The 22,074-nt window shown below is 36.9% G+C and overlaps 1 protein-coding gene across 2 annotated transcripts; it reads right to left on the reverse strand.

Annotated features, from left to right (window-relative positions):
• Window positions 1-18,662: 18,662 nt before the first annotated feature.
• On the reverse strand, window positions 18,663-21,812 carry eve1 (even-skipped-like1). 2 transcript variants are annotated; one of them, XM_055180423.2, is made up of 3 exons: window positions 21,248-21,812; window positions 20,520-20,758; window positions 18,663-19,889 (listed from the first exon to the last, which is right to left on the reverse strand). In XM_055180423.2, the coding sequence occupies exons 1-3, from the start codon at window positions 21,249-21,251 to the stop codon at window positions 19,431-19,433; spliced, it is 702 nt and encodes a 233-aa protein (XP_055036398.2). In that variant the 5' UTR covers window positions 21,252-21,812; the 3' UTR covers window positions 18,663-19,430. The 2 variants fall into 2 exon arrangements, with proteins under 2 accessions (XP_055036398.2, XP_055036390.2); XM_055180415.2 differs by having other exon boundaries at window positions 20,520-20,761; window positions 21,248-21,807.
• Between the last annotated feature and the right edge of the window lie 262 nt (window positions 21,813-22,074).

Raw genomic sequence — 22,074 nt, forward strand, 5'->3', positions numbered from 1 at the left:
TAATTTATTTAAAATGTATTTTCTATTACATACGTTTTTAACAAAATGACCCCGTGACGGGGTGGTAACTGATGTCACAGATAGGTTCACTGTGACAAGGTGGTATGGACAAAGTGTGTATCTAATCTTTATAATCTTTATAAAACTGGGGGAGGGGAAACATTAACATTGGAAACTTTGGTCATGCTGTGAAAAACTAAAATAAGAGCATCATTACAGTGAGTGAGTGAGTGAGTGAGTGACACAGTGAGTGAGTGAGCGAGTGAGTGACACAGTGAATGAGTGAGTGAGTGAGTGAGTGACACAGTGAGTGAGTGGCACAGTGAGTGAGTGGCACAGTGAGTGAGTGAGTGAGTGGCACAGTAAGTGAGTGAGTGAGTGAGTGGCACAGTGAGTGAGTGAGTGAGTGAGTGGCACAGTGAGTGAGTGAGTGAGTGAGTGAGTGAGTGAGTGACACAGTGAGTGAGTGACTGAGTGGGTGAGTGAATGAGTGAGTGAGTGAGTGACACAGTGAGTGAGTGAGTGAGTGACACAGTGAGTGAATGAGTGAGTGAATGAGTGAGTGACACAGTGAGTGAGTGAGTGACAAAGTGAGTGAGTGACACAGTGAGTGAGTGACACAGTGAGTGAGTGACACAGTGAGTGAGTGACACAGTGAGTGAGTGAGTGAGTGAGTGAGTGGCACAGTGAGTGAGTGAGTGAGTGGCACAGTGAGTGAGTGAGTGAGTGAGTGAGTGAGTGAGTGAGTGAGTGGCACAGTGAGTGAGTGAGTGAATGAGTGAGTGACATAGTGAGTGAGTGACATAGTGAGTGAGTGACATAGTGAGTGAGTGACATAGTGAGTGAGTGAGTGACATAGTGATTGAGTGACATAGTGATTGAGTGACATAGTGAGTGAATGAATAAACAAACCATGTTAAGTTAACAGAAACAATTTATTAGTCTATATCAGAACCACCCCGTGACCGTCACATCCCTTACCACCACGTCACAATAAAACTTGTGACGGGGTGGTATGTGACGGGATGGTAAATATCATCCCAAAATGGACGCAGATCTCCCATGTGGTCAAGTTCCTCACCTAGCATACATGCATTCTATCTGAAATATAATTTTATTTGCATTAATAATGTAAAAAAATATATCAAAATTAGTTTTCCCTCTCTATCTTGCGTGACGGGGTGGTTGCTTTGAGCTTGACGGAGCCTGTCTAACAAAAAAATCAACAAATAAAGAATGTAGAGGAATGTCAGTACCTGCCTATTTTTGTTCTTGGTGTCAACAAGGCTCCAATGATGTCACTTCTGCTTTGTGATGTAATTTAAAGCAACAGTACATTATTTATAGATAAAACAAGTTAGTGTGACGGGGTGGTAAGTCAAATTGAGGGACGCACACAAATCATCAAATATTTACAAAAAAATAAGGTTTATTTTGAATAAAATGTATCTTATGTGAAAAGGGACACAAATATAATCATGAAAACAATATATTTTTTTAAAAAATACATAACTTATTTGGTGATATTTTGGATGCAAATGTCATGTTGGTCAACACGGACATGTGAAAATGGCTATGTACTAATGCAAAATTATTAAAAATAGTATGTTATTCTTTAAGAATAGTGTTTTTATCATATATCATGTTAACAAGAACCCTTGAATGAACAACTTTAAGCTTTGTAAGAACATTTTGGGACATTTTTGTGCCTTATGCATCTCATCAAATGTTGCGGACCCAAATGGCACCCGTTTCATAGAATGACTCCACTATATTTCCGCAGCCTACGTCTTTCTGCTTTAATGCATTTCTTAAATTAATGTCTCAATTACACAGTAGGCTTATAGGTTGTTATGATAGGCTATTTGTTGCTTAAAAGCAATAGGCTATATTGTATAAAGTGTAGCAATAAACGTGGCGTGACTTATAGTGCTGCTATATCGCTATATCAAACAACATCACTATAGATCAGATGTTTTCTTTCTATTTTTTACCCCGCCGTCATAACTTGTGTGTTTATGTTATTGAGAGGAAAGCGCGCAGCACATATTTATAACGTGTTGTTATTCAAAATACGTTTTCTACTTGCTTGCAAAAAAAGTTCTCAAAGTGATCATGGCTGAAAGCTGCTTTGGAATATGTCATTATAACGCAACATTCAACTGCTTTAATAGTTTTTAAATAGTTATCAGGCTTACTTATAATTTTACTGTTATTAACATAACATGCAATATATAAATTACACCACATAAAGCATAAAGTGGTATACATGTCTAACTATACAGAGTAGTATTTTTTACATTTCTGATTGGGCGGGCCAGCTGTCAATCTGGGCGGGCCCAGGCCAGCCCAGGCCCGCCCATAGCTCCGCGCCTGGTTTGGCCTCCCAAGTGTACTTATTGCCCCCAAAGTAAAGTGGTAGGAAATTAAATTGGAAAACATTGCCAAGATATACCAGCAGGGCTTGACATTTACTTTCTGGCTCACCAGACACTGTGCCTAGAATGTTTTTAAGCAATATATAGCAAAATTATATTTTTTTATTATAACAATTGACGGTGTGACAGTTCATAAGGCACACACCCAAATCAAGACTACATAAAAAAACTCTACAGATATTAAATATTTTAAATAATATTTAAATGAAAAAAATTAAATAAAACGCAGTCTATTCAAATATAAAAAAGAGTAGCTTTATTACACTTAAGCTAATGAATGGTTTCTAGCTAATTCCGGTTCTGTTGTGAACCGTGTGCACGAGACTGAAGTCACGTGACTGCGGATGACGTGTTATCCTCTGACATGTTTGCAAAGTTTTTTTTCAAACTTACAGCGTGCGTCTCCATCAGACTGTAAATGAAGCTTGGGCGCAAAAAAAAAAAAAAACTGGGGCACACCAGATAACATGTCAGCCGCTTCGCACGTCAGCTACGTCACTGCAGTCATGTGACTTCAGTCTGGTGCACGCGGTTCACAACAGAACCGGAAGAGACGACAATGCTGAATAAAGTCGTTATTTTTGTTATGTTTGGACCAAAATGTATTTTCGATGCTTTAACACATTCTTACTGACCCAATGATGTCACATGGACTACTTTGATAATGTTTTTATTACCTTCCTGGACATGGACAGTAAACCGTACGTAAATGAAGATTCAGCAAGCTCTCAGACTAAATCTAAAACATCTTAAACTGTGTTGAACGGATGTCTTACGAGTTTGGAGCAACACGAGGGTGAGTCATTAATGACATTATTTTCATTTTTGGGTGAACTATCCCGTTAAAGTTACTTCAAATTTACATTTACGCAGGCACATGATAGGTAGAATAAAAATACTTTATGATATCAAGGCTGTAGATTATTTCTGAGGGTGTGTAACTGATAAATGAATTTAGCAGCAGCTGATGGGTGTCTGTCTTCCCCCAGTAATATCTTCATTTGATCTGAACCTGAGGAGCTGTGAAACTCTGGTATGAGCTTTGAGATTTTGTCAAAGTGTTTTGTCTCTAAGCTCTTTATTTACCACAGTAAAGGAGAAAGTGTGTCTCTGTCTTGATCTCACCACAGTTACAATGTGAGGTGAGGTCAAACAAATCTAATGTCAAATAATTGAGAGGTGGCCATTCGAATCAAACCAGACAGAGGTGCAGTTCACAGAAGCTCCAGAGCGCGATGAACACAGAAAGCGGACGTGCGAGACAAGATCTAAGTAACCAAACATTGAATACTATACACGTGTTTAAAATGCTAAATTACCAATTGTGCAGTAGCATTTTTGGCATAAAGTATGGCATCTTACGGAGAAGCCGTTGGCATGTGCACACCTAGTAAACAGTAGAATTCAGATTTCCAAAGTAAGTCATAGTTGGGTGATTCTCACGAAAACTTTTTCCCACCAGACATTGAAAAACAAAGTCTGGAGTAAATGGGAACATTAATTTAAAAACTTTTACTTATCATTTAACACTTTTTGTAACATAATTTAAAAAATTACTCTTAAAAAATCTCATTACCGCAACAGTCAGAAAACATCAACACTGACATATTTTCAAAATGACATGACAAACCTGAAAGAACATAATATGGAGATTCTGCACATGCATTTAAAATCAAAGTATTATGCTTCTATTAATTAAATTAACATTTAATAAGCATCTGTTGCGGTAATAATAATCAAAATGTCGTGTAAGCATTCTGACAAGACAATATTTCAAATTAACTGTAAAAAAATGATCTTACCTGGTAGCCATCTTGAAGTAACTGGTCCATGTGCTTGGTCACTCAAAATCAAACTTGATTAAAATTCTGTATGTGTGCTTAAACTGTTCTCAAAAAGTGTTGCGGAGGATGAGAACATCAGGCATGGACACATCATTTTCCTAATTTTTCTTCATTATTATTATACATGAATATTCAGTAAATATTTTTTCTGTCATCTAAAGTAGTCTAGCAAAACATCCATTTATTTTTTTCTTAATATTTTTGTGTTCATTTGATTAAATTACAACATAACGCATGTTCAAACACAGCCGGACACATTGCGGTAATGAGAATTTCAGCAGAAAATGAGATAAAATTTACAATTATAAATTCTTATGTTGAAATCACACATTGTGCAAGGTAGAACACAGTATTGTGTTAATTCTGATGCTTTTTAATGTTACTATATTACACATTTTAAAGCTAAAATCATTAGTGCCGTGGTGTTTCAATGGTTTCGTTGGCAGGTGTTAATGTCAAGCCGTGCATATAATGGGTGAGAGGATAAGAAGTTGACTACTTTGACACAATATAATATATCATGCATTTAAAAAAACCTTTGAATTGGTGAAGCCTCCATTGTGACATGGTGACATCATCGGCCTTCAAATGTGGCCTTTGGAGGATAAAATCTTTGAATTACGATATAGCCAGTGCATGTAGGCATGGGGTCAGGCTCTAGGACCCTGTGAAGGTTTTATTTTTTTTGTGGAGGCCCATAATATTGTGCCATGCCTTATTGGCAGGCTTGCTGCACATGCGGGTTGCTCTCGATTCTGTTACTGATGTATGTCTCTGAATACTTTGTGCCACTTTTACACTCCCAGCTCACACCATTATATAGAAACCATTGCCTTTAAACACTCTTCATCAACTGTGTTGTACAAGGACATTATTGGCGTACCGCATTTCCGACTGTAATAAACTACCACCATACGTTCATCTGTTGCATTTTATATGCAACCACTGTAATCTGACAGACACCGATAAGGTTGTGGCTTTAATTTACAGATCCAGGTCAATCTGAAAGTGCTGTGATGCATGTGCAGTGAACCACACGAAAACAACCACACACTCAATAAAATTCAGTTTCTTTGTTGTCTGTTTCCTAGCCAATAATCATCCCAGCATAGACACAGCAATGAAAAACATTATAAGGGCGATTCTCACGAAAACTTGGTTTTAAAAATGTCAAGCATGAAAATGTAAAAATTGCTTAAATTTACTTTTTTTCACACCAGACATTGAAAAACAAAGTCTGGAGTAAATGGTAACATTAATTTAAAAACTTTTACTTATCATTTAACACTTTTTGTAACGTAATTTAAAAAATTAGTCATAAAAAATCTCATTACCGCAACAGTCAAAAAACATCAACACTGACATATTTTCAAAATGACATGACAAACCTGAAAGAACATAATTTGGAGATTCTGCACATGCATTTAAAATCAAAGTATTATGCTTCTATTAATTAAATTAACATTTAAAAAGCATCTTTTGCGGTAATGATAATCAAAATGTTGTGTAAGCATTCTGACAAGACAATATTTCAAATTAACTGTAAAAAAAATGATCTTACCTGGTAGCCATCTTTAAGTAACTGGTCCATGTGCTTGGTCACTCAAAATCAAACTTTATTAAAATTCTGTATGTGTGCTTAAACTGTTCTCAAAAAGTGTTGTGGAGGATGAGAACATCAGGCATGGACACATCATTTTCCTAATTTTTCTTCATTATTATTATACATGAATATTCAGTTAATATTTTTTCTGTCATCTAAAGTAGTCTAGCAAAACATCCATTAATTTTTTTTCTTAATATTTTTGTGTTAATTAATTAGATTAAATTACAACATAACGCATGTTCAAACACAGCCGGACACATTGCGGTAATGAGAATTTCAGCAGAAAATGAGATAAAATGTACAATCATAAATTCTTATGTTGAAATCACACATTGTGCAAGGTAGAACACAGTGAGTATTGTGTTAATTCTGATGCTTTTTAATGTTACTATATTACACATTTTAAAGCTAAAATCATTAGTGCCGTGGTGTTTCAATGGTTTCGTGAGAATCACCCATAAAGAGTCACCAAGGCTAATTCCAAATATATAAAAGTCTGATTGCAAGTTTTAATTTAAATGTGGTCTGATTATGTAAGTTGCAAAAGAGTCCTGAAAAACAAAACATGCAAGTATAAACCAGATAACTTTGCCCATAAAGGAATTCTTTTTTAATGCCAACACTTTGGTACACAGAGGACACAGTAGAAGAAATTGGACAAACTAGAAAGATTAGACCCGCCTGTTTCTCTCCTTGGAGCACCAAATAAGCAGAGCTGAGAGGTTGGTGGTTTATTTATGGCACAGTTGATTTCCCTAAGCTATGCGAGGTAACACTAAATGTTATCAGGTTGTCGCTTTAAACAGGTTGTGAGAGACTTTGGGACACAAAGAAAGGGTTTATTTGTTTACACGTTTGTTCCACTGAAACTTTGTTCTCGTCTGTCCCAGGCTGAAATTTTAATTAAACCGTATGCCAGATGTGTTAATGTTGTGCCCTATCAAATATAAGCCATGTCTTTATGTTGAATTGATGCAATGTCTCCCTATCTCACTAAGAACTTGCCAAGTTTCTATGATGACCAAATGACTCGCACCCAACTCCATCTCAGCCCTCCGAGGTAATAATAATCTTAAAGTCCTAAAAGCTCTCCCTTATTTTTATGGTCACATCAAGCATCGTAATTTGTCATGTGTTAACTAAATTATGTTGTACAGTTGAGTAATCATTTGCTACATAACCTCTATGTATCTTTTTCTGATAACATCAGTGAACCACCCATGTTGAGTCAGCTCAGACATGCTTGTTAAACTGCATATTTTGTTGTCGTAAATATTTCTTTTAACCACATTTTAAGATTTTATGATACTTGTATCAATTGATAAAATATCTAGTGTTTCAGTGAAATTACTTAATTATTGAAAATGATTGTCTTTTAGTTAGGTTTGGCAATAGTGTTGTTTTGGCGACCACGCATCATGCTGTACAGTTACCCGTTTTATTTGCAGACTGTAAATGTTGCTTAAATCAGAAGGTGAGATGTGTGCTGGTTTAAATGTAAATAATTGTAATTATAAAAAGTAATTGTGAACATATCTATTTTATGTACGTATGCATAGTTTTTGAAAGCATTTAAAAGGGCTCTTCCCAACTCTTTAAAAGACAGAAATGCTCCGACCGAATCATCATCATTATTTAACATTTAACTCGCTCTGAGCAGACATAGTCATCTGAGACAGTCAGATTTCATCACTCTGTGTTTATATCTTGGTTTTACAGTATTTAAAAAGCTTCAGTTGACACAGGCCAAGCCTGTAGATTTTACTGCATCCATAAAGCTTTGTTCTAGCAACAATATAGATTCATCTTACATACTCATAACTCTATCTCTCTCCCTTTTCCAAAAAAAAAATGTGTTTATAGACGGTTTCAGCAGTAACAACATAAACAAGCGGCTGTCGCGGTCCGCACGTAACTTCCGGTAAACTCCGCTAATAATAAATAACAACAAAGTATTTTAAACGTAGTTCATTTATATAACAAGCAAAAAAAAAACAACACCTAGGAAACCAAAACATTTGTTATTTTCGACGAGGCATTTGTTCAAGAGATCAGTTTAGCAACTAGTCAGACCATTAAAAAACGAAACCAGAATTAAAGTTCGGATCCAGACGTGTATCACGTGCGTCAGATGAAACTGTCTATACTTTACTTAAATGAACAGTATGTAAGAAATTTATATCAATTAATCATAAAATGACCCTGATATGTCACTAGACATTAAGAAATCATTTTCATTTCAAATACTTATATCACTGACAACAGTGGTCTGGCCAGGATATTGTCATGTAAAAAGTGGAGTTGCAGCCCTCAACTGATGTTTATGTTGTCATTTTGTGTAGGGCTGCAGCTATCGATTCTTTTTGTAATCGATTAATCTAGCACTGAATCGATCGATTAATCGAGTAATCGGATAATTTTTTTGTGTGTTTTTAAACAACCAAAACAAATAATGCATAACGAAAATGACTTGGCTGTAAAATGTTCAAGCATTTGGCTTTTATTTCTAAAAAAACAGAGGTATTTGGCTCCAAGAAATAAGCCTATTTATTTCAATTTTTTACCCATTTAGTGTTTATAAGTGCCAGTGCCAACAATTAAACACTTTAATTTATTAATATGCACAACAGGTTTCATGCTGTAATCTAGCCCTTACATCAAAGTAAATATCTGGTTTATGTACATTTCTACACCTGCAGCATTTACCATTAGGCTTTTAACATATAATATATCATTTCTGGGGTGAGCCTATTTGCTATGGTAACAACCTGTGTGTATGCGCGCACGTGCACTTGTGTTTGTGCGTGTGCACGCGCTCCGTGCGTGAGGAAGACCCCAGCCAGACGTTCAGTTGCTTCATTGCATTTTGGTACTGCAGAAATACATACATTACTTTTCAATAGAACGCTGCATTTGGTTTGCATCACTTGCATTGCGGTGCATTTTAGGTTAAGAATCCGTTCGAAAAATCACAACATCACCTCCCGCTGTATACAGTGAATGCATGCTGAAATTATTGTTGCGTGGCTACATAAAAGTTTAAGCATATGTGATGCATTGCGCGATCGGTCTGACTCGCATGAGAGAGAATAACTTCCTTATGCTAAACTCCAATAAAACAGAGATTATTATTATTGAACAAAATATGTCAGATTACAAGTTGCCCATATATGATTGCACTGTGGTGCCGTTTTTTGGTACACACACCTGTAGTGCATGCGTGTGTGTGTCAAGGGGTTCTTTTTTAATCTATACTGTCCTGCAATTGAACGTGAATACGTTTACTCCTTAAAAACATCAAAGCTAAACATCATATCTAGTCAAACCGCATAACGACATCGCTAAAAATACAGTATGGCAGTGTTTCCCAATCCTGGTCCTCGGGCACCCCCTCCCAGAAAGTTTTAGATGTCTCCTTATTTAAAACACCTGACTCGACTCATCAGCCTCCTTCCAAAATGGTAAACATGTCTCCTTAACAAGCTGATGAGTTAAATCAGGTGTGAAAAATAAAGAAACATCTAAAACTTTCTGGGAGGGGGTGCCCGAGGACCAGGATTGGGAAACACTGCAGTATGGGATTAAAATCAGCGGAAGCTATGTTACCTTGTTTCCTCGACGCTTGGTGAAACAGCAGTGTATGTTTTCAGTTCAGATGCTGAATGTAATGATCCCAAACTTTAGACAGTCTCTCACTGCCGTTTATGGACATATTCGCTCCGCCATCGCGCCAACTAAATTCAAAATGTACCACGCGCTATGATGTGCTTCTTGAACATTGAACAACGGTCCGTGTGAATCAGATCTTGGCGCGTGTAGTGCGCGTCATTGGAATTTAACAAGGCTTCTAGGCAGAATTTTTGCCTTGAGGAATTTTTTGAATCGAGTAAATCGAGTAACTCGATGAATCGTTTCAGCCCTAATTTTGTGTATTGGCCACCAGTTGTGTGATTGCAGTACCAGTTTTAGCCACAAGTTTTGTTATTGCAATACCAGTTTTGGCCACAATCCTACATACTTTTCCTTTAACCCAGTTAAAGTTAAAATCTTTAACTTTTGCCTCTCTTTCCCCATCTCTATTTGAAACATAAAATTGCAAGTTCCTTTTAATAATTTTTAGATATGTTGAAGTAAAATGACGTCAAACGGACATTTCCCTCAAAATTGTACCTGACAGCTCAAAGATAAGGCATAAAGCATACCGTTGGAATTATTGTAAGGTTAGAAAACAATTTTGAACATAAATTTTTATGCAATTGTGCAATAACTGCTTTTATTTTGTTTTTCCATAAAAAGTTAAACAAGCATGAATTAAATTATTGTTTTAACGTTTCCTTGTAATATTTGTTTTATTTGCACTTGTAAACTGTGTTGTTTTTGAGTATATAGAGTGTTAGCTTAAAGTCTATAATATATAAATATGTCGTTCATTGTGCTTTGTATGGTGGATGGAGCTCACCCCCTTTCAACAACAAAAGGCAAAATACCTTAAATAATGTTGACTCATTAATCATAAATAAAATGATGGCAATTGTAGCTGACATCACAAAGTTTGTTCACAATGACTATCAAATGTTTTCAAACAGTATTTAGTGCTCATCTATCCAGTGCAGTGTTGCCAGGTTTGCGGTTTTCCCGCACAATTGGGCTATTTTGAAAATACAGTTGCGGGAAAAAATTCGGAGCTGCGGGTTGCGGTTTTTTGGGCTAGTTTTATAATGTGCCGCGGCCACGAAAATGTTTATCTGTAGACTTATAAAATGAACGTTCTTTATTTTCCTAATGTGCATTAATGCCATAAGCAATACATGTCAACCCAAGGACATCTGCAGCGTCAGGAAGTCAGTGGAAAAGTGAGTGGAGGGGCGCTTTTTGCTCTTAATATCACGTCAGGAACAAGAAATTACCTTACGTAAGGAGATACGTCTATACTGAGAGGATATTTACAGACCACGTGAACCCATCTTTGTATGATCTTTTCAAGTTAAATAGAACATTTTAAATATGTAGATAGTATGTTAAAAGGGCAGAGTTCATACTGTCTCAATATAGCACGGTTGGGTACACTAAGATGTACTTAAGATAATCTTAAGAAGTACTAAAGTAGATTTTTTTGTGAAAATAGAGCACCGTAAGTGCATTAAGAAAATTTTCTTCTGCATGTAAAGTACATTAAAAGCAATAGTAAGAGTTTATTTTAGAGCCTTTGTTGTTATCCCGGAGGTTTCAACTGTGATTGGACAAATGTAAAAATTGGGCTAGTTTTCATTTCTTTTGGGCGGGTTTTAAGTTGTCATTGGGCTGGAAATTTTTCTTGGACCTGGCAACCCTGATCCAGTGGAATGTCTGCATACATGTGAGCAATTGTGCCATAAACCAGCCTTGCAAGAGATTAAAGCAAAAAGAAAAAAAGGAAAGAGGACAAATTTTCATCAAATGGTGCTTTTCCATCAGGTTGTGTGATCTGGTACGGTTCAGTACAGCTTATTTTGGGGGGGTGGGGGTGTTCTCTGTGTACTGTACCTAGTATCCGATACTTTCTTTAGTACCACTTCGGTTTAGGTTCTAAGGGAGCTGTACTGATAATAAAATGTGAAGTGTAACACTGCAGATCACTGATTGGTCAGAAAGGAGTGTCACTTATAGCGACATTGCTAAATTCAAGATTAGCTTACCCTTGTGTGCCGTCGAGAATACTAAGTGATGTTGCCATCTGTGCTATGTTGTACAAGTTCCCAATCTCCCTTTAAGAGGTGAAAAACATCCACATGCCGAGAATTAAGAACACCATTCATGTGTTAAGCATTTGTTGGTATTCGTTTTTATGATGATGTCACTGCAGTAGAGGTGGTGCAACTTCAATGAGCCAAAGAAGGCGCACGTCACTCCTCTCTTTGTCAAGTTACACTGGCTCTCTATAGCAGCTCGCATCAAATTCAAAGCTCTGTGCCTGGCCTTTAAAACCACCACTGGATCAGCACCCCCTTACCTTTGCTTGCTCATACAGCATTGCGTACCTTCTTGATCACCAAGCGACGGCTTGTGGTGCCATCTCAAAAAGGGCAAAAAAAAATTACTATCACGTACCTTCTCTGGAGCTCTTCCACATCTGTGAAATAATCTGCCGGTAGCAACACAATCTGCTGACTCTCTAGCTGTCTTTAAAAATCGTCTTAAAACCCATCTCTTCCACCATTACCTCATTTTCTAATACATGACTCATTATCTTTCTTTCTTTCTGTTTTCTTGATCTGTATCTGTACATTCCTACAAAAAACCTAACCAACCCTTGGCTATGTATAGACCGTTTCAGCAGTAACAACATAAACAAGCAGCTGCACGTAACTTCCGGTAAAATCCGCTAAGAATAAATAACAACAAAGTCCTTTAAACGTAGTTTATTTATATAACAAGCAATAAAACAACACATGGATTACCTAGAAAACCAAAACATTTGTTATTTTCGACGAGGCATTTGTTCAAGAGATCAGTTTAGCAACTAGTCAGACCTTTAAAAAAAACGAAACCGGAAGTAAGGTTAGGATCCAGACGTGTATCACGTGCGTCCGATGAAACCGTCTATACTGTGTTAGACTTGATGAGACTATTGCCAGTGCACTTATGTATTGCTGTTCTTGTGTTGCTATAATTGCATCTATTGTTCACTTCATTTGTAAGTCGCTTTGGACAAAAGCATTTGCTAAATGATTAAATGTAAAGCAAGCTGAGCTAATGAAATAGTAAAAACGCTGTTACTGGGACAGCAACATTTTAAAGGTCCTAATATGTATGATTTAGGTGCAAATATTTATACATTTGGTACTAATATATACCTTTGAGGTACTACACTGTAAAAAGTAAAAGTTGGATCAACTTACTTCATTACTTTAACTGATACTGCCTAAAATGTTAAATTTTTTTACTGAATTTTTTTCACTTTAAGTAAAAATTTTAAGGGAAAATTTTGACTTTTTTAGGGGTTAGAAATTAAAGCAATTTTAGCTTTCACTTTTTACAGTGTATATGCATTCTCCAGGTACAAGGGTGTTCTTTTTGAAATGGTACCACCAACTTTTGTTCCTTTATTTCATGAAGGGCCAAATAGCCTAAATATCCCCAAAAATATTGTAGTAGTGTTATTGCAGCCTTGTTGTTTTGTTTTGATATTAATCAGCCAGTGAAAACAGCGCTATACAGATAAGAAAATATGTGAAAAATACTGCGGTTTTTTACATTTGAAACATGAACATGTTATATTGCGCACTGTAAACACAATCAAAGCTTCAAAAACACAGAAAGAACAGGACCCTTCTCATAAGAAGAACACAATTAGACCTAAAACTGTATTTTAGAACTATGTAACCTAAAGTTATATGTGCAGTTTTTAATAGTCGAATGTGTAAGCCTGTCTGTAATCCTGTCTGTATTGTGGTATGGTTTGAGTGCATTTAATAAATGAATAAATGCTTTTGCCTTTATGGCATGTTTGTATTTGTTCTCTGTGTGTGTGTGCGCGCATGTGTGTGTCTCGCTCGCTCTGTGTTATGTTTTTAAATGTATAAATTAGGGCCAGCGGGGGAGAGCTGTAAAAGAGTTTCAAAGAGAGTAAATGTTGCAACATTCAGTACATACCACACACCAGGGCTCTATAATAAATACTGCTCAATAACTCAGTAAGTTAAATGAGGTTGCATTGCTTTAGGGCTTAATTTTGCATGCTATTCACTTTATGTGCATGTTGCATATTCACTTTAGGCGTTAATTACTTTAACCATAACTACTGTTAAATTGCTCAACTGTTGCAGTTTATGTGGGTGTTCACTTCTGGCATTGAAGGCTGTTTGAATAGTTTGTTGAATAGTTATTTGTCTACTGAAGGTTAAGTGTGCAGGCTGTCATCATCAGGATCTGTGTGCATTTTTGCATCCAATCTGTGTTATGGTGAAACTGTAAAACCATCATTTTTGATAAAAATGGTAAAAAGTTTTTGTTTGCAATACTAATAAAGAATTTTATGGGTTATGTTTCATTCTTTGTTTAAATTATTACATATTTTACTTTAGAATTGATTTTTAATAGTTTTAGGAATGGAGGTCTGTCTTCAATAAAGGTAAAACAGTAAAATTTTACATCATGGGTAATTGAAGTGGATCTAATACATAAAAATAAAATTTCTCGTTTTAGTGCAGAATTATGTGGTGTTATGATTCATCATTTAGTGCGTAAAATAGGTTACAACATATTTTATGCAATCTACTTTTCTCTTTCTTGTTGCACAGGGCTTCTTGAAGTAAACATACTGTAGTCAGTGGGGCTCGTGACTGCTCTTCCGAGGGGCGCTAATTCAAAATAAGTATTCGGAGTGTCATGTGTGTTGCTTGCTTTTTCAAAATATGTGTTTGTTGCGTCATGTACCATGAGCATCACGTGTTTTGTCAAAATATGTGCCTGATGCACACGCATCAAAACATTTATGATAAAAGAAACGCTCACATTCAAAAAATACACGCAAGACACTCCATTAACAGTAAACTCTGATTACACATGAGATTATGCGAGTATCTGGCAAACGTGAGCGTCTCTTTTATCATAAACCCTTTAGACGTGTCTGAAGCAGGCACTTATTTTGACAAGACACATGATGCACATAGGATCACTTGACGTGCCGAACACATACACTCACCTAAAGGATATTTAGGAACACCTGTTCAATTTCTTATTAATGCAATTATCTAATCAACCAATCACATTCCAGTTGCTTCAATGCATTTAGGGGTGTGGTCATGGTCAAGACAATCTCCTGAACTCCAAACTGAATGTCAGATTGGGAAAGAAATGTGATTTAAGCAATTTTGAGCGTGGCATGGTTGTTGGTGCCAGACGGACAGAGTAATCTGATCAGTTACTGGGATTTTCACGCACAATCATTTCTAGGGTTTACAAAGAATGATGTGAAAAGGGAAAAACATAAAGTATGCAGCAGTCCTGTGGGCGAAAATGCCTTGTTGATTCTAAAGATCAGAGGAGAATGGGCCGACTGATTCAAGCTGATAGAAGAGCAACTTTGACTGAAATAAACACTCGTTACAACTGAGGTATGCAGCAAAGCATTTGTGAAGCCACAACACGCACAACCTTGAGGCGGATGGGCTACAACAGCAGAAGACCCCACCGGGTACCACTCATCTCCACTACAAATAGGAAAAAGAGACTACAATTTGCACAAGCTCACCAAAATTGAAAAGTTGAAGACTGAAAAAATGTTGCCTGGTCTGATGAGTCTCGATTTCTGTTGAGACATTCAGATGATAGAGTCAGAATTTGGCGTAAACAGAATGAGAACATGGATCCATCATGCCTTGTTACCACTGTGCAGGCTGATGGTGGTGATGAAATGGTGTGGGGGATGTTTTCTTGGCACACTTTGGGCCCCGTAGTGTCAATTGGGCATCGTTTAAATGCCACGGCCTACCTGAGCATTGTTTCTGACCATGTCCATCTCTTTATGACCACCATGTACCCATCCTCTGATGGCTCTTCCAGCAGGATAATGCACCATGTCACAAAGCTTGAAACATTTCAAATTAGTTTCTTGAACATGACAATGAGTTCACTGTACTAAAATGGCCCCCACAGTCACCAGATCTCAACCCAATATAGCATCTTTGGGATGTGGTGGAACGGGAGCTTCGTGCTCTGGGTGTGCATCCCACAATCTCCATCAACTGCAAGATGTTATCCTATCAATATGGGCCAACATTTTTAAAGAATGCTTTCAGCACCTTGTTGAATCAAAGCCAGAATTAAGGCAGTTCTGAAGGCGAAAGGGGGTCAAACACAGTATTAGTAAGGTGTTTCTAATAATCCTTTAGGTGAGTGTATTTTGAAATTACGGCATGATGGGCTACATACATGTTTGTGACGAACTTCGCATTGTGCGCCCTCGAAAAAAGAAGTCCTACTGTAGTGTTACATACTTCACATTTAGATAAGCTGATGAGTTCTCGACCAGCACCTCTGAACCATCCCAATTAAAAAGATTCCCCCAGAAATTAACCTTACTGTATGTCATAACTTACTCTATAAACTATTTTGTCAGGAATGCTATGAGAAACTAGAACAAATTTTCTGCCATTGCAGTTCCTAAACGGAGAACAATGTAGGATATTGAGAACAGAGAATGCCCCTATACTACATGCTGTCACTAGGGTGGTACCCTTAAAAAAACACGATTGTACCTAAAGGGTGCATGTTGGAACTTCAGAGGTACATATGTGACTGTATAATTAACATCAACACACTGTAAACAAATATTTGCTGCCTTAAATTTTTCAGATTTACAAGTCATTTCAACTTACTATTATTTATCTTGACTTGATCTTGATGAGCTGTTATATCTACAGGTGAGTTGTTTTAACTTATAAAATGAAGCTGACCTTTTTCAAATACACATTATAAGTTGTAGCAACTCATCTCTTGTCAAGATAAATAATAGTAAGTTGACATGACTTGTAAATCTGAGTTGATTCAACAAAAAATTAAGGCAGTAAAAGATTTTTACAGTGCAGCGTTTTATTATGCTTAAAGGAAAAGTTCACACCAAAATTAAAATTCTGTATATTTGTAATGAAACAGAAAACAGAAGCACCATTGACTTTCATAGTAGAAAAAACAAATACTATGGAAGTCAGTGGTGCTCAGAAACAAACTTTGAACGAAGTATCTCCCTGTGTTCAGCAAAACAAAGACATTTATACAGGTCTGTAACAATTTGAAGGTAATTGATGACAGGACGTTTATTATTGGGTGAACTATCCCTTTAAGAAACAATTTATTGATCTTGATCTTTTTGCTTGTGTGTGGTTTTTCCTTTTCTTTCTTTTCAAAAGTGTTAAAAAACATTTTTTTTTGTTTATCAGCGAAGTGTTACCACTTTAGTAAATAGTTTTCTCTAATACATAGCCGTTTCTTTCAAAGAAAAAAGAAAGCAAGGTTAGACTAGTGATTGTGATGCAAGTGACTGAGATGGGAGGGAAATATACGGTATTACATTCTTGTGCGACTTGTGTTGCTAATGTTGTGGGTTTTTTATTAATGCAATTAGTTGACATAATTATGTGTTACTTATAAAGCCTATACCTCTGTTTCTTTGGGTGAACTGTGTATCGTTATATACATTGTGCTTTAGGCATCATTCCTTTCTTCCCTGTTTGTAAAAGCCTACATGTTTCTAGTTCCTTGAAAGTTCTACTCTGTGGCACACAAAACAAGTCTGAATGTTTACTCCTTACATTACATCATGTGCATTATAAGACATAAGAAGCAAAACCTTTTGGCATCATCGAACTATTATATGCTTAACATATTTCTGAGTCTGAATGAAACAGATTTATGGAGAACATGCAGTTATGTCAGCCTGTCCACCTTTGACTCCCTGAGGGCCGGGTTGGAGTGTTAAGAGCAGGAAGTTGTAAAAATCACACGACAGTGAGCTCTCTAGACAAAAGACGATCTGCTACTGTGTGCTCAGTCAGTCTTCCCACAGTCACCATTAAGGAGACCATACAGTCTGTTCCAATTTACCACATCACTCACAATTCACTCGTGTTTTACTGTCATTTCCCACCTATTGCTTAGCTTACTGCAGACATCACCCATTGAGTTATTGTCAAACTCAGACTGTGGATACTGACTGTTGATCTCTAATGATCTGTGCATCTGCATCGATACAGTTGTTTATACCTGTAAACATGAAAACATTTGTTGGCATTAAATGTATTTAAGGCCTATTAAAGTGGAAATTTATAGATTTTCTGTGCTAATTAATATAGCATCAATTCCTACAAATTCAAAAACACAATAATGTCACTGGGACAGTAACCTTTCAAAAAGGTACACCTTTGTACCCAAAGAGTGCATATTAGTACTTCAATATTACATATTGGAAGTTTAAAATTACATATTTGTACCTGTGCTTTATTTTTCACAGTGCATCTCTATTTACGAAATAAATAAAATGAATTCTGCCTATTATTTGGAGTTTTATAACACAGCAGAGAACAGTTTCTTTTCGCTCAGACACAGGTTTAGATGCCCTTCAACTGGAAATCACCTGTAGCAGGTGGAGGTGAAATAAGCCACCACACCTGGATACTCGACAGGTGCTTCAGTTCACATAAACTCAGATCACTTCTTAACAGCCATTACTTTCTAATGCAGTGTATGCACAAGTTGATGTATTTCAAGTGTTTTTCTTTGTAAACTATGACTTAAACTTCATATTGGGGTTATGTGGCATTATTTAATTGGAAACTAGTAACAGCTCATTAGCCATATGTCTGGTCAAATAAATGAAATAAGTACAGATAAGTTGTTCATTTTCTATCATTTGAAAAACAAGTTTAGTCTTTTTAAGTTTTACACGGAGTCTTGCATTCTGTGAATTTCAGGTGTCTCAGACATTCACCTGTTGATGTTTTGTCTGGCCAAAGACTGTTTGTTTTTAGATTTTCTATACATCATAATTCAGCAAGTTGTGTCTAGCATAGAATATAATGACAGGAGCTTTGTGTCTGTTATTTAATAAGTGGTCTTTTAGATTAAAGTGCTGTTTGGTTTGCAGATTGTTAAACCAATGTTAAACCAATAACCAAAGTAAATGACAGAAGTCTGTGTAACATTCACAGCCAGGGTATTTGTTTTGATTTTAGTGCATTTAACACTAAACAATTTTATTCAGCTTCCAAAGAATACCACAAAAAGAAACAACTATGATAATTTTTCCATAAATATTTTTAATACTCAAATTTGTCATATATATTTTTGAAAACATATATTTACACAGGCAAATCTACCACACTGTTCAGGTGCAAAAACTGCAATGGCAGATAAAAATGTTTATAAACAAACAGTGATGTATTTTAAGAAGGCACAACGGTCAACAGCACAGTAAGATATTCAGGAAAATAACAAATATGACCTACACACTTCTCCAGTGATTCTAAATTTCAAATCTTTAACTGTACGGATACATAAATACACAACCCTGTATCATAAAATAATGTACCTATAGTCACGTAAATTTGTGAGTCTTTTCCGGAACACTGACACGTTTTTCCTTTTTTCTGTTTACGTGTCACAGTCACGTATTTGTTACTCAATTGTTTTGCTCCATCTTCAAACCATTGTCGTTTCGGTTTAGGGTTAGATTTGGTGTTTGATGTCACTTTAAGTATTGGTTTATACCTTTTTATCATGATTTATTTTTTATATTTTATCATTTTTAAACCATTGTCGCCTGTCATTAGGGTTATAGTTGGGTACGGATGTCATTTTATGTAAATCTAACCCTAAACCAAAGTGACAATGGTAAGAAAATAGGACAAACAGTTGAGTAACAAATACGTAACAATGACACGAAATACGTGACATGTTCACGCAAAAGGCGAAAAAACGTGTCAGCGCCACGGAAAAGACCCACAAATCTACGCGACTAATACGTAATTTTGTGATACTGGGTTGAAATACAACGTGGCATCCCCTTTACTGAGGCAAAGACACCTCTTTGCTATTATCCTGAAGCACTGCAAAAGGTTTTGAGTTGCGTAACCCCAGGTTGGCCCCCGCTCTGGCTTTAAGCATTTGTTCTGGTCTCCAGTGGAGGCAGTGGGGACAAGGGCATGCCACAGGATGGTGCATTGTCTGAGCATGGGAGTACATTGCCGGCTGTGGAAGTCCACCTAGCCAAGGGTAAGACGAGGATGGGAGGTGCAGACTGTCCACATGCCTTGTGGTGGCAACATAAGGGTTTGAGTAACTGGAGAGGCTACCCATGCTCAGATGAGAGTACAGATGAAGGGGTATGTGGGGTAACAGTGGGTAGGGCAGTCCAGAGGCTGCCTGATTTACCATAAATGCACACATGTTTGGGTCCAGTGGATTTGGCCAGTGTAGGCTGTGACGTTGCCTCTTGTCCTTCATTCTTCTGTTCTGAAACCAGACCTGTGGTGGATATGATGGACAGGTTAGGGTTTAACTAAAGCACTAAATGTTGGTGAGCTTAGTTAACTGTGTAAAATAAACAGGGACAGAGATATTGCTCTCTCTTTACATTAAAAAAAATGTTGGGTTTAAACTCAAGAGATGATTCTGTCCAATATTTACACAACTATGAGTTACAAATAAACCTGGCCTGCTTTAACTGTGGGTTAAAACAACCCATAATTTTCTAGAATGCATTGCTTTTTTGTCTGTAATCCTCAGTCCCACTCAAGAAGATGAAATAAAAACCTTAGTTCAGTAATCTTTTCTTAATCTTAACAGATTTACACTAAAAGCAATGTTAGGTTGTTTCAACCCAACTGTTTTGTTTTAATTAACCAGAGTTGTCTCAAACCAAAATGTTTGCTTGTTCCAACCCCTGATTTGGTCATATGTGGACATTTTCAAAGTTAATTTAAACAAACAGTTGGCCATATTTTACCACCCAGTATGTTTAGGTTGTAGTCAGTCAGAAAAATTATTTTGTGAGTAACTTTTATTCAAAACTTAAACATTAAATGCACTTTAAATGCAAGGGAAACGTTTTGTGCAGGAAAGTTGAATCGTTGATGAAACTACACGGTGAATTACCTTTATTGTGGTCTCGGGTAAGTTCAGCGCAGCAGCCAGTTCACATCGTCTGGGTCTGGACACGTAACTTTCTTTGCAGTATTCTTGCTCGAGGCGATTCAACTGCTCCCGTGTGAACGCGGTCCGATGACGCCGACTTTGGTCTATTCCGTTCAGCAATGAAATGCGAGGGCAATCTTCCTCTCCCTGGTCACTGTCAGCCTGAACAACAGTAGACACTGGAGACTCCCTGCCTTCTGCTACTGAAAAATTAAACATGATGCCATCATTGACTTTATAGCCTTTTTCAAGTTCAACTAGCTGTTTTTAACAAATTGCATGCATTTCCCCAAGTTAACTTTTAGCTCGTAAAAAATCCAGCAGCTGCTCATAAATAATAAAATATTTACTTGTTTATTAAACCAGATTTGCCCAGGTCAGATTTACCACAGGGTAGCAGCACCATCATTTACCAAACCATTTTTTGGGCGAATTAATTTTTTTGTGTTATTATAGTTTTACTAAAAATATAATGATTAAACTATAGTCACTGTAGTGAGGGTTTGTGGTTACTGTGTTTTTTCTATAAATGCCATAAGTAAAACTATGGTAAATATTTTTACAGGATGTTACTTAAGTAAATAGGCATATAGCAAAACATAATGCGCGCTGGGAGCAGCTGCGCATTTTTTGAAAATGTCAACATTCCTGTTCATAAACCGATGTTAAAATAAGGAAATTTTACTTACACATTTTACTGTCGATTTTCACTTTCTCTGTAGTCCACTGCTAGTAATCCAAATATTTCCCAAGCCGATTTTCACAAGCTTTTCATTTTGCACAAAGCGGCCCAAGAACAGGCCCCAAAAAGAAATCAGCTCTCCTCACCGCTTGTCTATCCAGCCAAGTTCGTTTATGAGCGGTAAGATGAGTTGTTTTTGTAGTCGCTGTCCACCCCCTCCCTCACCTCTGCATCTTTCAGGTCGTCCCATCTTGTCCTAATGAGAGACGCGGTCTATCCGTCGAGGCGCCGCCTGGGCGCGCGGACGGAGGGAGGTGTTAAATTGTCTTTGGTCTCCGACTGGCCTTTGTACTTTTGTTATGGAGAATTAAGAACGACCTCCCTTCGCGTACTGTCACAGTGGCTTCCCCGTCGAGATAGGCCAAACCTGACTGTTCTGTGGCGTTTGATGTTTGTATTTTTGGAAGTCAATCATTAGAATCCTAATGTCCTGAAATTGCAGAGGGCTGTGGTTCATAATACAGATGAAAGCGTTCAGAAACACCATACAGGCGTGTGTCCCTGGTACCTGAATAGGGGCACTGCTAAATGTTATGTTAAACAAACAAATACAATGCTGACATAGTTAACAGTGTTTGCACTGGTCATACTAGATTAATTCGATATTGTTTATTTATTTGACTTTTAATTTCAGTTTAATATTTCAGCCAGGTGGGTCTTGCCTACATGGATAGAGAGGCTTGCAACAAACTGATTGATCATAATGCAATAATACAAGTAGTAAAATGATTTTGGTTGTTGTCAAATATCACTCCGTAGATTTGATTTAAACCT

Source organism: Misgurnus anguillicaudatus, chromosome 19 (genome assembly GCF_027580225.2).
Source record: "Misgurnus anguillicaudatus chromosome 19, ASM2758022v2, whole genome shotgun sequence".
Classification (NCBI taxonomy): domain Eukaryota; kingdom Metazoa; phylum Chordata; class Actinopteri; order Cypriniformes; family Cobitidae; genus Misgurnus; species Misgurnus anguillicaudatus.

Bases quoted from the DNA above. Each gene is read 5' to 3' on its own strand.
- eve1 (XM_055180415.2), bottom strand. The intron at 19,890-20,519 runs GTAATTCACCGT...TATCCACCACAG, and splicing joins TACCCGAGACCACAATAAAG to GTCTGGTTTCAGAACAGAAG.